The sequence below is a fragment of the Hakea prostrata genome, chromosome 6 (assembly GCF_041222555.1).
Source record: "Hakea prostrata isolate BN-2017 chromosome 6, UWA_Hpros_2, whole genome shotgun sequence".
Lineage (NCBI taxonomy): Eukaryota > Viridiplantae > Streptophyta > Magnoliopsida > Proteales > Proteaceae > Hakea > Hakea prostrata.
The window spans coordinates 25,643,507-25,656,083 of NC_142605.1; the positions used below are offsets into that span (position 1 = coordinate 25,643,507).

Here is a 12,577-nt window from a genome sequence, read left to right on the forward strand (position 1 = left end):
TTTCAATCGAGTTTTCAATCTTGACTGTTGAATATCAAAGACCAAGATCAAAATCTCAACCGAGATTTCGATCCGGCAGCTGAAAATGTTTTGCTTGACAATCCTGCGCATTTAAGGTCTCAAAGTTCTACCCAAAAACAGTCAAGCAGTTTTTTTTTTTTTTTTTTTTGTTGCCAACCCCGATTTCCAAGGCTTTGCCCTGACTAATTCAGTGTTCAACCCGGATCGCACACCTGGCTGTGGTGGGTGAGTCTCCCAGTGGGGATTTTTGACAGATCTACTACACCTGATTCATATGTATATATAACACCTGATTTCAGCAAATATCAATTCATCTCGGTAGAGTGATGTACAACCATCAATATAAAAGATATCACTAGCTAGAAATTCTATGCTAAAGGCAAATGCATGTCACTAATTTTGGCAGATGATAGGGAGTCTAGTTTGAGTTGTCGTTACCGCTCCCCGAAATCATTGATATAATTTCTTTACCAAACCACATGAGCATCAAACTGATTTAGAATCCACATTTCGTACGCCACTGCACCTTTACATTATCATATGAAAAGCAAGTGATAACATCAAAGAATTCCTTATGAACTAGACAGCTGCAGAGAAAGGAAAGGATTAACGGATCAAGAGATTTATGATGCCCAACTTTGATTTAACTACCGAAAAATTCAGTATACAAAGTGACAATACAGCTACTTTACAAACTGACAGTCTACAATAATTAGAAGAAAGTGGTTAGGCAGAGCATCATGAGGAGTATCTTCCACCTGTGTGTAATATCCTGAGCGTTCACTGGTACAGATGAAAAACCTGAGCTGAAGTCTATGAACCTAACATTCCATCAATCATGTCATGCTGCTGCACCTGAATTCACATCAAAATGATGATGAGTTGGGCAGAAACAGAAGCAGATAGCCTAACATTCCAGCAATCTTGTCATCCTGCTGCACCTGAATTCACATCAAAATGATGAGTTGGATAAACAAAAGCAAATAAACCAACCACAAGAGGGCTGTTCAAAGATCAACACCTTGCAAAGAAAATGAATGTGGATTTGCAACAATGTGCTTTGCCAGCACTTGTTCTGCATTAGGTACCTTAAAAAGAAAAATCATCACATGCCATTAAGGATGTAAATGGATAACAGAAATCCATTTACGTATCTGCATCCGTCTGAAACTAATCCAATACAGTTATATCCGACTGATTATTATCCGATTCCTCTTTGTACTTGATTAACTATCCTTATTGGATTTTATTTTTCTTATTTCTCATAATTTTTTTGGGTAAAATTTCTTATAATTCTATAAGACAAGATAATGTGATTCTGTTTAAAGATTTTTATTGGTTTATTTATATAGTCTTATGCACTATGATACATGGACACATCTGTTAACACTAAGTATATAATAAATTTTTGAAAATAGTAAAGACATCAGATACTAAGGTAGTAGAATAAAAGGTAGTTGCTGAACTCCCAAGCCTCAACCCTAACCCTCTCTTAGGTCTCAACAAAATGGTAAAAATGTCCACAGGATAGTTGAAGATTCATATCCAACCTGAGTTAATATTAATTTAGAACTATCTGTATTCAATAAATAACCATGTGGATTCCATCTGGATCTGTCCAATAGCCAATTGTATATAATCGAATGCAAATATGACAAAACCACCATCCAAGCCATATCTCATCCTCTCCCCATATACCATGCATTGGAGTTTATAGTTTAACTGTCAATGTGTCACACACTCAAGAGTCAAAATGAATAATATCCAATGGCATTATGTCCATGGCCCAGTCCAAAATGTTGATCAGCACAGTTTGAATGCAATATCGAACAGAACCCCAGGTGATGTGGCCTATGCTGTGGAAATATTAGAAGTATACAAGGTATCCAATTCAGAAGCTGCAACTTAGCAGTGTAAAATTGGCTAAGTGCAATCAATTTATCTATTGGGATCTTCATAGATATGCAAGAACTCAAGTAAGAGATTGACTGGATCTAGTAGTCATATAACCAAAGGGCTGGAATGGACCCATGACAGAGGCACTGGAGAAGTACTCAGAAAAGATATGCATATGGTTGGACTTGAGCCAAGTATAACCACAAATAGAGCTGTTTGGAGGACAAGGATCCACAATTATCCTAGGATGCTGCTAAAACAATAACTTAGTTCTCTTCAATTTACTATTTTTTTTTTTTTTTCCTTTTCTTCCTTCTACTATTGGCATAGCTTTTCTGTTTTGTTCTATTTGGATCCTTGTAGCCAACCCAATTTAGTTGGGATAAGGTCATAGTGGTTGTTGTCATGGCAAAAGAGGATCCAGGTACCTACCCAAGCATAGCTAGAGACTATAATATATAGAATTAGTAACAGTTCTTGAAAAAATAATTGCAGGGATTTCAGACATGGGTGCAAACAAACCATAGCTTGCTTTTTCCCTCTAAGAGTCAAAAAGAGGGGGGATGAAAATAAAATTAAAAAATAGAGCCTACTTGCTCTATACTAAAATATTTATGACCAGGACCAAAACCCAGATATACTTTTCCAAGAGCTGAAACAAGATTTCACTGATCATTCTTTTTGTTCTTTTATCTACTCCATAACTTAACCCCAATATTAATCATCGGCCATACGAAATCTGTAAAATAAGCAGTCTCCAAGACACAAACAGCATAACCATTTAACAGGTTTAAAATCAACCATATTTAACCCAATGTTTGAGATATTTTAATAGAATACCTGCCAAACCTTGATTTTTCCTATCAAGTTTTCTTTTTGTATTATTCTCATCCAACCAAAAATTAATACATAAGCCTTAACTACTATGACCTCCCTGACAACGATAACACTCATGATATGGCTTCCATATTTCTTCTTCCCTTGTTTCCTATATCTTCAACTTGTGTGGTTGATCAAATTCAGTATCAAATTTTCTAATAAGATATTCAATTAAAAAATCATCCCTCTCTAGTATCCCTCCGATAATGTCTAGCTTTCATTCATTTGAAAAATTGATGATTTTCTTTTGAAGGGTGTTCACAGTGACTAGAAGATCCCAACTTTCCATTTATTCTTTCAGGAGAATATCTAGTAATGGACCTGAAAAAACAAACTCTGTGACTATCTAGTTTGTTTTAACATTGCATAAAAGAAAGATGAAGGATCCTAAATTCTGTAGTCAATTTTTTTGTATGCATTGGACAGGGATACTAAGTACTATTTTCTTTCACAACCAACCCAAATGATAGATTCAAAGCATGACTACTATGCTACATTGGCACACCACACAATCCAAGATCACACGGTTTTGGGCCAATCTCACATCCATGCCACAAATCACCAATATCAATGGCCCAAAGAGAAACTCAAAGCACCAACAACTGAAAGAAAACAGAATTCTATTAATCAAAATGATTAAGGTTTTGACAACTAATATCTGAGTACCATATACTGCCTTATTACATCTCAAGTGACGTTATGTGGGGTCAAAATTGAATAAGAGAAAAATATCCATAGTGTCCAAAATCAATTGAAGTAACTAAACCTATATGATCCTTTTTTTGGAACAATGACACACCCCCAATATAATATGGCCACTCCTTCCAAGATCTTTTAAGAGAACCAACTCATATGAGACCAAGAAACACTTTCTTGAAGTTCTGGTTATGGGATATGAGGGTTCTTAGAGATATGGGCTGTAATGGGATGGTGTTACTTGGAAGGATGGATCTGGTTAGTGGCCTCTAAATTCCCTTGTTGGATTAATTGGAATGGAGTAGCATCAAGGATGATAAGGTGCCAGTTTTGGAAAAGATTAGAATGTTGGGATGTCTAGTGGATGGGCTAGACTATTAAGATATGGGATGAAAAGCTATTGGAATGGGGTGAAAAACTTGGAAGCAATGTAAATGATATAGAGATATGATAACCCCCCACCCCAAAAATATAAAATAAATAAAAAGTTTGGCTGGGTTTAGATGGTTAATCAGAAGATAGGAGTTGTTTTAAGGGTTTGAGGGAGTACAAAAATTCAAGAAGATATCTATATCTTAAAATTAGACAGTCAGAATGGGTCAAATTGAGATCTCAGGCAACTTGATTTAGGAGGATGATGTACCTAAAGTGTGGGACAATTCTACTGGTTAGATTGGCATAGATCTAACCTTGAATTCCAGATGTCTTAGGAACTCCAAAAATTCAAAAAATATTCAAGAAGAATAGAGAAAATGGTGGTACAAGAAGGGGAATGGAATGTAGGCAGCCAGCTACCTAGATTTCACCTTGAGGATGGAATCCTCTGATGGAGAATTAAGAATGAACTCCAATCTTCAACCAGTTGTAGATTTCTAGGCTTGATTTAGCCATTAGAACGCTTCTCAGCCTTGGATCTTCAATTCTCAATTGATAGCACTAGAACTTACTAACAAATACACGAGTTACTCGAATAGAAGCTTTCTTATTCAATATTAAAATCCAAACCCTCCCCTATAGAGTGGAGGTGTCTGTTTATATTTAAAGCTGGACTCTTGATTTGGAAATTAGAAACGAACTCAATAGAAACTAACTAACTGAACTGTCTTAGACTTTTAAAACTGAAATAGAACATAAGAAAATATTATTTTACCCTTATATGTTAAGCAGAATTTACATTAATTAAAGCAATTATTCCGTACTAAGCCTAGGCATTGAACTTTTAGGCCCATATGATAGGTGCATGACCACACAAACATAATAAACATAGGCCCAACACTCATATTTATCAAGCCCAGGTGGTTTGAAAGGAAAATACACTAATTCAGTGCTGGCTCTGCATCACACAATCAGCACATGAAATTCACATCATGGGTGTCAATCTCCTAACCCAACCAAGTGTACTCCAGAACTGAAGTCTCACCTATACCATAGTTCAAAAAAGAATCATGTCATGAGGGTATGCTTTCCAAGCATAGTTGTCATGGCAATGAGGCGATGTGAGGCGGTTTAGGCTAGTTGAGGCAATGAGTCGACGAGGCACCCTTCCAAGGCACTTTTGAGGCGATTGAGGCGTTTTAAGTGAAATTTTTAACGTACATCGCATTCACTCCAATTCATTCTAAATCTATCATATCTTATATAATAAAAAAACTAATATTTGCCTACCTCAAGTCATCCAACATACTACAAACCACACATAGTATAGGTCCTAAATAAAAAGTTGGGGAAGAAAGGAAGAGAAGAAGTCATTTGTCGCTGGCCGATGCTTGCCAGAGTGTCATCACGGGAATGGAAGAGAAGAAGAGAGGAAGAGAGAGAGATTAGGGATTAGAGTGAGAATGAGAGTGAGACTATGAGACTCGAGTCAAGAACTTATTCTCTTTCGATTTTTTTTTTTTTCCTTTTTTTTTTTTAACATTTGATCACATGTTGTCGTTATAAATATGCATATAGGTTCAAACAATATATACTTTACAATTGGCATCTAATAAGTAATTCAATGTATGCCTTTGATTTGACATCTTTCATGTGATTTAAAAAAGGAGGGAAAAAAGCGGACGCCTTGGGGAATAAGGCGTCCGAGGCTCTTGAGGTGACACCTAGGCAATGCCTCATACCCCAAGGTGGTCGCCTTATTGCTTGAAAATGAGGCGACACCGATTTGAGGCGCTCCGAAGGTGCCCAAACGCCTAGGCGACACCTTGACAACTATGTTTCCAAGACAAGCTAAGCATGGGGAAATGCAAATGCAACGCAAACTCCTAATGTATCCCTTCTTCACATGCAGCATTAAAACCACTACAACGAGTAAACATACAATCGATCAGTTAAACAAAACAAAATAGTCCATGATAATTCATGATCCATCTTACTAGAAATTAAAAACCCCTAATCCTAGCAACAAATTTACTAAGTTGATGTTGGTACATTACTACTTGTGACACATTATGATGACTTCAGTATTGCCCATAGAATGGATACCTGAAGGCCAAATGCTTAGCCATTTATTCCATTACAAAACATTGAGGGACATTCAAAAGACACTCGAGCCTCTTGAGTGTTCTTTTCTTTGGCAACCCTCTTTAGGAAAGGATATATAACTAGTGATATTTACAAAACAGGATTGAGGATTACAGTTTGTTTGTGACACATCCCAGTCATATATAGTATATGTCCATAAATTATGCATGTATAAGGAAAGTTGAGTAAGACAAAACAAGGTGATGTAACCAAGATTGGCAACCATAGGGCACCTCAGATTTTAAGCCCTAAAACAAACCCCAAGATGTGCACCAAGGGCTGGCCAAATCTGACCAGGGCTATTGTGGTCATTTTACCCCCTCTTTTTGGAGCCGTAGTAGGGCTAGTTAAATGCAGGCTGATGCTAGGAGTCTATATCTACTTTTATTTTTGAGTTTGATTTTGTTTTGGCCAAATTATTGAAGAGTCCCAGTCTGGTTGGGAGTCCCACTTAGAGAGAAAGATTCACTTAGTAGAGTCCACTCCTTATATGGATTCCAAATCTACTTTTATTTTAATTACTGCAGACAGCCTAGGGTTCCTGTTTGGGGTCTAATCTCAAAGGACGGCAACAATTAAAGACTTGAAACCCTGCAGCTCAAGTCTGGAACTCAAGGACAGCAGCTGTGTCGTACTCAAAACACTTGAGGAAATCAGCGGCTAGGTCTGATTAAGTTTCCAACTCTTAGTTGTAGGCATATGCAGTTACAGGGTTGAATTGGATAGCGTTTTAGAGTTCAGCTAGGTTAGAAAGAGGTCTGGAATTAAGAGAAAATACTCTATTTTATACAAACTGCTATTGCAGAAAATTTCCAAGTAAAATTAGGTCTCCTAGTGTGCCTAAGACTCTTGGTTGGGGTTAGGGTTTGGATCGAAGGTAGGGCAAGGGGTGGGGATGCTAGTCCTAAAAGGGTTTAGGCTTTGGATTAAGGGTAGAGGAGATATAGGGTTTCTAATGAATTAGGGCTTAGGGTCTTACGGTAGGGCAAGAGGTGGGGTTCCTAGTCCTAAAAGGGTTTAGGCTTTGGATTAAGGGTGGAGGAGATATAGGGTTTCTAAGGAAGAAGATGAAGTGCAGGAAAATTCTGCAACTTCAAGGAGTGGGCTGTAGTTTAGTTTAGAAGTAGGGAAAAGGGGAGAAGAAGGGTGCGATCCAGGGGGGATCCAAAGGAGGAAGGTGACGAGTTTCCAATAAGAAAGGGGGGGGGGGGAAGGAAAGAAGAGGGAGAGGGGAATGCTTGCGATGTGGTTTGGGTAAGCGAATGGGGTAGGGGTTTGACTTACTTGTTTGGGGAAAGGCCAGACATAAGGTTGCTGATTTGATGAGGCTTCAAGGCTGCCACAGGCTTAACAAAGTGAAGGAGTTGAGAAGAACTGCAGAATTTGAAGAGACACTCTTAATCCCTCAAATCCAGGTCGTGGGCTAGCTTCCCACGACTCCAACTCTCTAAAACTTCATTATGATTCAACAGAATTGCTTACAATGAGGTGGGGGGTTTATATAGCCATACACATGAGGGAAGCAGACTAAACTCACTCTAGGAAACTTTACTGGACTAAATTAGGGAGTCCACTTTGGATTAGGATTCCCTTTACAATTCAACCACTTAATAAAACAAAACTAGAAAAGAGTCTTCTAGAGATCTCCTAATGAAAAATAACTTACAAAACCAATAACCAAAAAACAGAAGGAATCCTACTCAGAAAATTGAATTCCAACCGGTACTCCTATTCAGACAAGGACTCTAAACACTAATCCAAATGAAACAAGAAGTAGATATAGGATCCTAAAAATATACCTGGAAATTACTGGACCCTTTTGGCATTAAAAGGAGGTGGGGAAAGACCATTATGCCCTTCTAAGGGTTAGGCTGGTGCGCCAATGGCCTGGTTACATTAATGGTTCCTTCAATATACTTAAGCAATAGGTCATACAATCTTTGACCAGAAATCAACCCCTATCCATACATCCAAGGCTATTATGGAATGTCTTTTCCGTAGGACTTGGCGTAGTGCATTTTTTATGTTGAGGGATGTTGATGGACATTTGAGGGGATGCTTTGACCCTTTCAAGCCTTCATTTCTTTGGCAATCCACTTTAGGCTAGGATACGTAACTGGATTTTTTTCTTCACACGTAGGAAAACTACAGTTAGTTTGCGATGTACCCAAATCATATATGGTTCATGTTCCAGATGATGCTTGCATAAGGTTACAAAGGATAAAACATGGTAACCCTTGAAACTCATCATTACATAATTCCTATAATGTACTTAAGGAGTATATCATAAAATCTCAGAATGACCTAAATAATGTTTAACCATGTACCAAATGCTATCTTGGAATGACTTTTCCACGAGGCTGGGCTCAGAGTATATTTTTTTTCCATTACCCGTCATTTGTTTGCAAGATAGAAATAAAAAGGTTGGAAAATAAACAGATGGGACCCACTAGTAGTCGGATGGGGGAACAGGAAAGGAAAGGAAAGGGTTTTATGGAAAAGTTGAAATCGTGGATCCCACTTTTATCATTTCCTTTCCTTTCCCACAAAGTCCTACTAAAATGTAGGACTTCAAAAAGAGATGGGGTGGGAAAAGTGGAATGCCACATCAGCAAGCAAACTTCCTTAATTTAAGGAAGTTTGTTTGGTCATTTTCCCACTCCACTTAGCCAAATAATCTAGGTTTTGAAGTTTTGTGGAAAAGTTTACTTTCCCAACCCACTTCAAATTCTTCAGAAAGAGTACCGTAAGGAACATGGATGGATATTTGAGAGAGCTCTGAGACTTTTAGTGCCTTATTTCCTAGGATACATAACTAGTGACCTTTTTCTAAATATCAAGAATGAATGCAATAAGTTTGTGTTGGAAACAGAATATGGGCAGAAGGTATAAGACTATAGAATAAATGAAATACAACTTATCTGATTTAGTGGAACACATATCTTCGTAGAAGTTGAAGAAGAAATCGAACACATCCCTATGCATCCGTATTCGGGGGCGAAACAAACCCCACGACACCACGGGGGGGGGGGGGGGGTACATATCATACTTTCCTTAAGGTATTAGAACGCCGGTTTGCCGGGGCCCCCCCCACAATCCAAATCCCTAGTCCAATGGCATGCACTCCAATGGAATCTACTTGCAAAGAACGTCCTGGTAGTACTCACAAACTGCACACTCCCCCTAGAAACCAAGAGAGAGCTTATTGGGTAACTGTTAGAGTTATTAGGGATCAACTCCTCTCTTTATAGAAGAGGAAGAGACACCTATAAAGGGTATCTCTAAAACGTACCTCCCAAATCATGTCTTTTCCCTTAGGTCTTGTTTGTTAGCCATTCAAACAAGACTTTCCATAGACTACCCATTGGCTATTTAGGTATCTAAATAGGGAATAACATTACCTCTAACCCTTCATTGTAGAACACAAAAAATATTTTGAATCTTATAATTTAAAATTCCAACAGCTTGTGACACATTCTAATCATATATAATCCTTGTTCCTAAATGATCCATGCACAAGGATGGTTAAGTAGCACAAAACAAGGTCACCCTTGACAAAACCTATATACCTATTGAGCTTGCAAGTCATCAATACATGGTTTCTTTGATATACCAAAGGGGTAGGTCATCAGATCCCACAATTATCTAATTAATGCTTTACAGTGTGATGATATAATGGTAGAACAGGATTCAGGTAACTGCCCAAGTATAACTAGGAACAAACATAGAATTAATAACAGTTCTTGAGAGAAAGAAATGCAGTGAATTCAGACGTGGGTGCAAAAAAACCATAGCTAATTTTTACTCCTCCATCAAACAGGAATACAAAACCAAAACGATAGCTCTTTATTAAATGTTTATGACATGATAAAAATCCAAATCCAGATATAATTTCCTAAGAGCTGAAAAAAGATTTTATTCATCTATTCTTCTAATTCATTCGTTCCAGTTCATCCAAAAATATCTAATTCACACCTTAACCCCCAATATCTAGTCATCTATCATCAGTATGAAATCTATCATGAGCAGTTTCCAGGGAACAAAAACAGCACAACCATTCAATGGACTAAAAATCAACAGCATTTCACCAATGTAACGGATACATAAACAAAGCTTCTAAACAAATAAACGCAAAAAGAGTTATCGCTCTTAGAATCATTGCAAACGGGAAACCCTAGCCACAATTTTTTCTTACCTCATTTACAGTATCGATCAGCCTTCTTCTTGACTCGGTCATCGAGAACATCTTCGACCGACTTAGAACTCGCTTTAGGGTCATACCCAAACTTTTTTGCTTCGACAGGAAAGAGCTGCTCGTACTTCAATTTCTTGGCGGGATCAATAGTGTAAATTTCTTCGGCTGCTTCACCGGTGTCAACAGTAGCAACAGATCCTTCACCGGCGAATTCCGAAGCTTCTTCTTTATTTAGATTCTGCTTCGATTTCTTCTTCTTCTTCTTGTTCTTATCTATCGATTTGAGTGTTGCGAGAGCTCCACCTTTGAAGGTTAGTCTCCCTCCTTTCACTCGCTCGTACGGATCACCCATGGTATAGACTATACAGAATCGTTTATGAGTTTGAAGTTTGAACCCGGCAAGACGAACAAATACTAACAAGCACAACGCTATTTGGGTGCGCGCTATGTAGATTTATGCTGGTCCGAAACAAGCAACGGCATTTACAAGTTACAACCATGATAATGTGTCGCCGATATAGGCGATAATATATCGGAATGTTGTTTAGGGGCGACACGATATTTTCCATATGTCGATGACATGTCGCCGATATATCGTTAATATAGCCGATACGTTGCTGATATGTTGTCAACGTCTCTTCTCTCTCCTGTTTCTTGTATTTTAAGTTTTTAACCCTATTTTGCTCTAATCTTTGATCTTTACGAATACATCTGGCTTTTTTATGGCCAACTATTATATTGTTTATATCAATCAAACAAGATTTCATATAAATTTATAGGTTTTCCAAATTTCCTGTTCCACCCGCATACAGCCGGACATGTGTCGATCAAGAACATTAGTTTAAGTGATGTTTTAAGTCAAAATAACGCTCCCAATGTATTTATTGACCTCAAGTTAAACTAACACAATAAAATTCAGACTAAAAATGATCCCAAATACCCCTCAAAAGTGAGGGTTGATTTTTCATTGACACCCCCTCCAAATGTCGCTCGATATATCGCGATATGTCACCGTGTTGGTGGTGTCGCTAGCCACCGACACGGCGACACGGCGACACGAAGCGATATGTCGAACCTTGGTTACAATACAGCAATGAAAAACAAAAATATATGAGACATTACATGTAAACCCTTATATTTTGTAGACTATTGTATTTACATGGTTTGAATTTTTTTTTTTGAAAAATTACGTGATTAGTTATCTTTAGGTTTTTCTTTTCAAAAGCAATCACTCAATGATTCACTTTACAAAACTAATAAAAATTGAGTTTGCATTTATAAAACTAACTAAAATAGTGATTTTTCATTTCTTTGGACACTTTTGCCCCTAAAATTGATTATACCTAAATGGTGATAAAAATGTCTAAAGGGTATGAAAAATTAGTGACTTGGATAAGCTCCATGTGGTGGCTTAGGCAAAGGCTGGAAGAAACTCATTTTTTTTCATTGTTGAATTAGTAATTTGTGATGGTTTTGTTGGTTTTGCCTTCTGCTTATGTATCCAGATTTTTTGTGACTTAATGACTTTAAGATTACTATTAATGTCCTTAATGGGTTGCTTTACTCTCTGATTGGGCTTCTTGCGGCTTGGTTCCGGTGATTACTAGTTTATACTCGACTTTTGAGTGGGTTTGATTTTGTAATGTCTCTAGTTCCAAAAACACTAAAAGTAATTCTGATTGTTTCTAAAATTAGAAACAGGTTCTTCTTAGCACACTAAACTCTTTTATTTAAATTTATGCTGCACCTAAAAAAATGTTTCTTGAAGCAAAAATTTTCATAAATTTCAATTTAAAAATCACATGAAACAAAAGAATTTTATCCAATGGTTTTCGGCTTTTTTTTTTCCTCGAGCAAGAAATACCAGAAAATTGTTATGCGATCGATTATCAAAGGGATCCTTAGCCAATCCCAACTTGTCTTGAATGATTGGACTGTCCTAAGCCAAAAGGGTAGACTTGTAAACTACAAACCGTTATCCAAATCCGAATCCAGATCCAAAGCCGGTAGAAATATAGAGAATGGACCCGAATTCGAATCTAGAACTTTATCTGGATATCCAATAATAATCCGATCCGTAAACTATCTGATTATTGATTGGTGATTGTCATTTTTTTTAATTTTTTTTTTCCGATCTACAATTTCCGGTTACCGATTACCAGTTCCCAAATTCAGCTATCAGCCCTTTTTTAGAGAGAGTGTTTAATAGTTTACTCTAACCGGATAATTTTTTATTTCTGATTAAAGATTTTTTAATCAAATTATCATCCATTTTCAGAGAAAAATGTTGAATACTTTACTCTATCCGGATTAACTTTTATCTAGATATTTAACTGATCCAATAAGCAATTATTCAAATCCAAATCCGAT

General features: G+C 37.2%; 1 protein-coding gene across 2 annotated transcripts; it reads right to left on the reverse strand.

Moving 5' to 3' along the window:
* Positions 1-222: 222 nt before the first annotated feature.
* On the reverse strand, positions 223-10,622 carry LOC149012905 (uncharacterized). Of its 2 annotated transcripts, none has more exons than XM_089158954.1 (2): positions 10,208-10,622; positions 223-962 (listed from the first exon to the last, which is right to left on the reverse strand). In XM_089158954.1, the coding sequence occupies exon 1, from the start codon at positions 10,557-10,559 to the stop codon at positions 10,209-10,211; it is 351 nt and encodes a 116-aa protein (XP_089015080.1). In that variant the 5' UTR covers positions 10,560-10,622; the 3' UTR covers positions 223-962; position 10,208. The 2 variants fall into 2 exon arrangements, with proteins under 2 accessions (XP_089015080.1, XP_089015081.1); XM_089158955.1 differs by having other exon boundaries at positions 225-876.
* Positions 10,623-12,577: the final 1,955 nt, after the last annotated feature.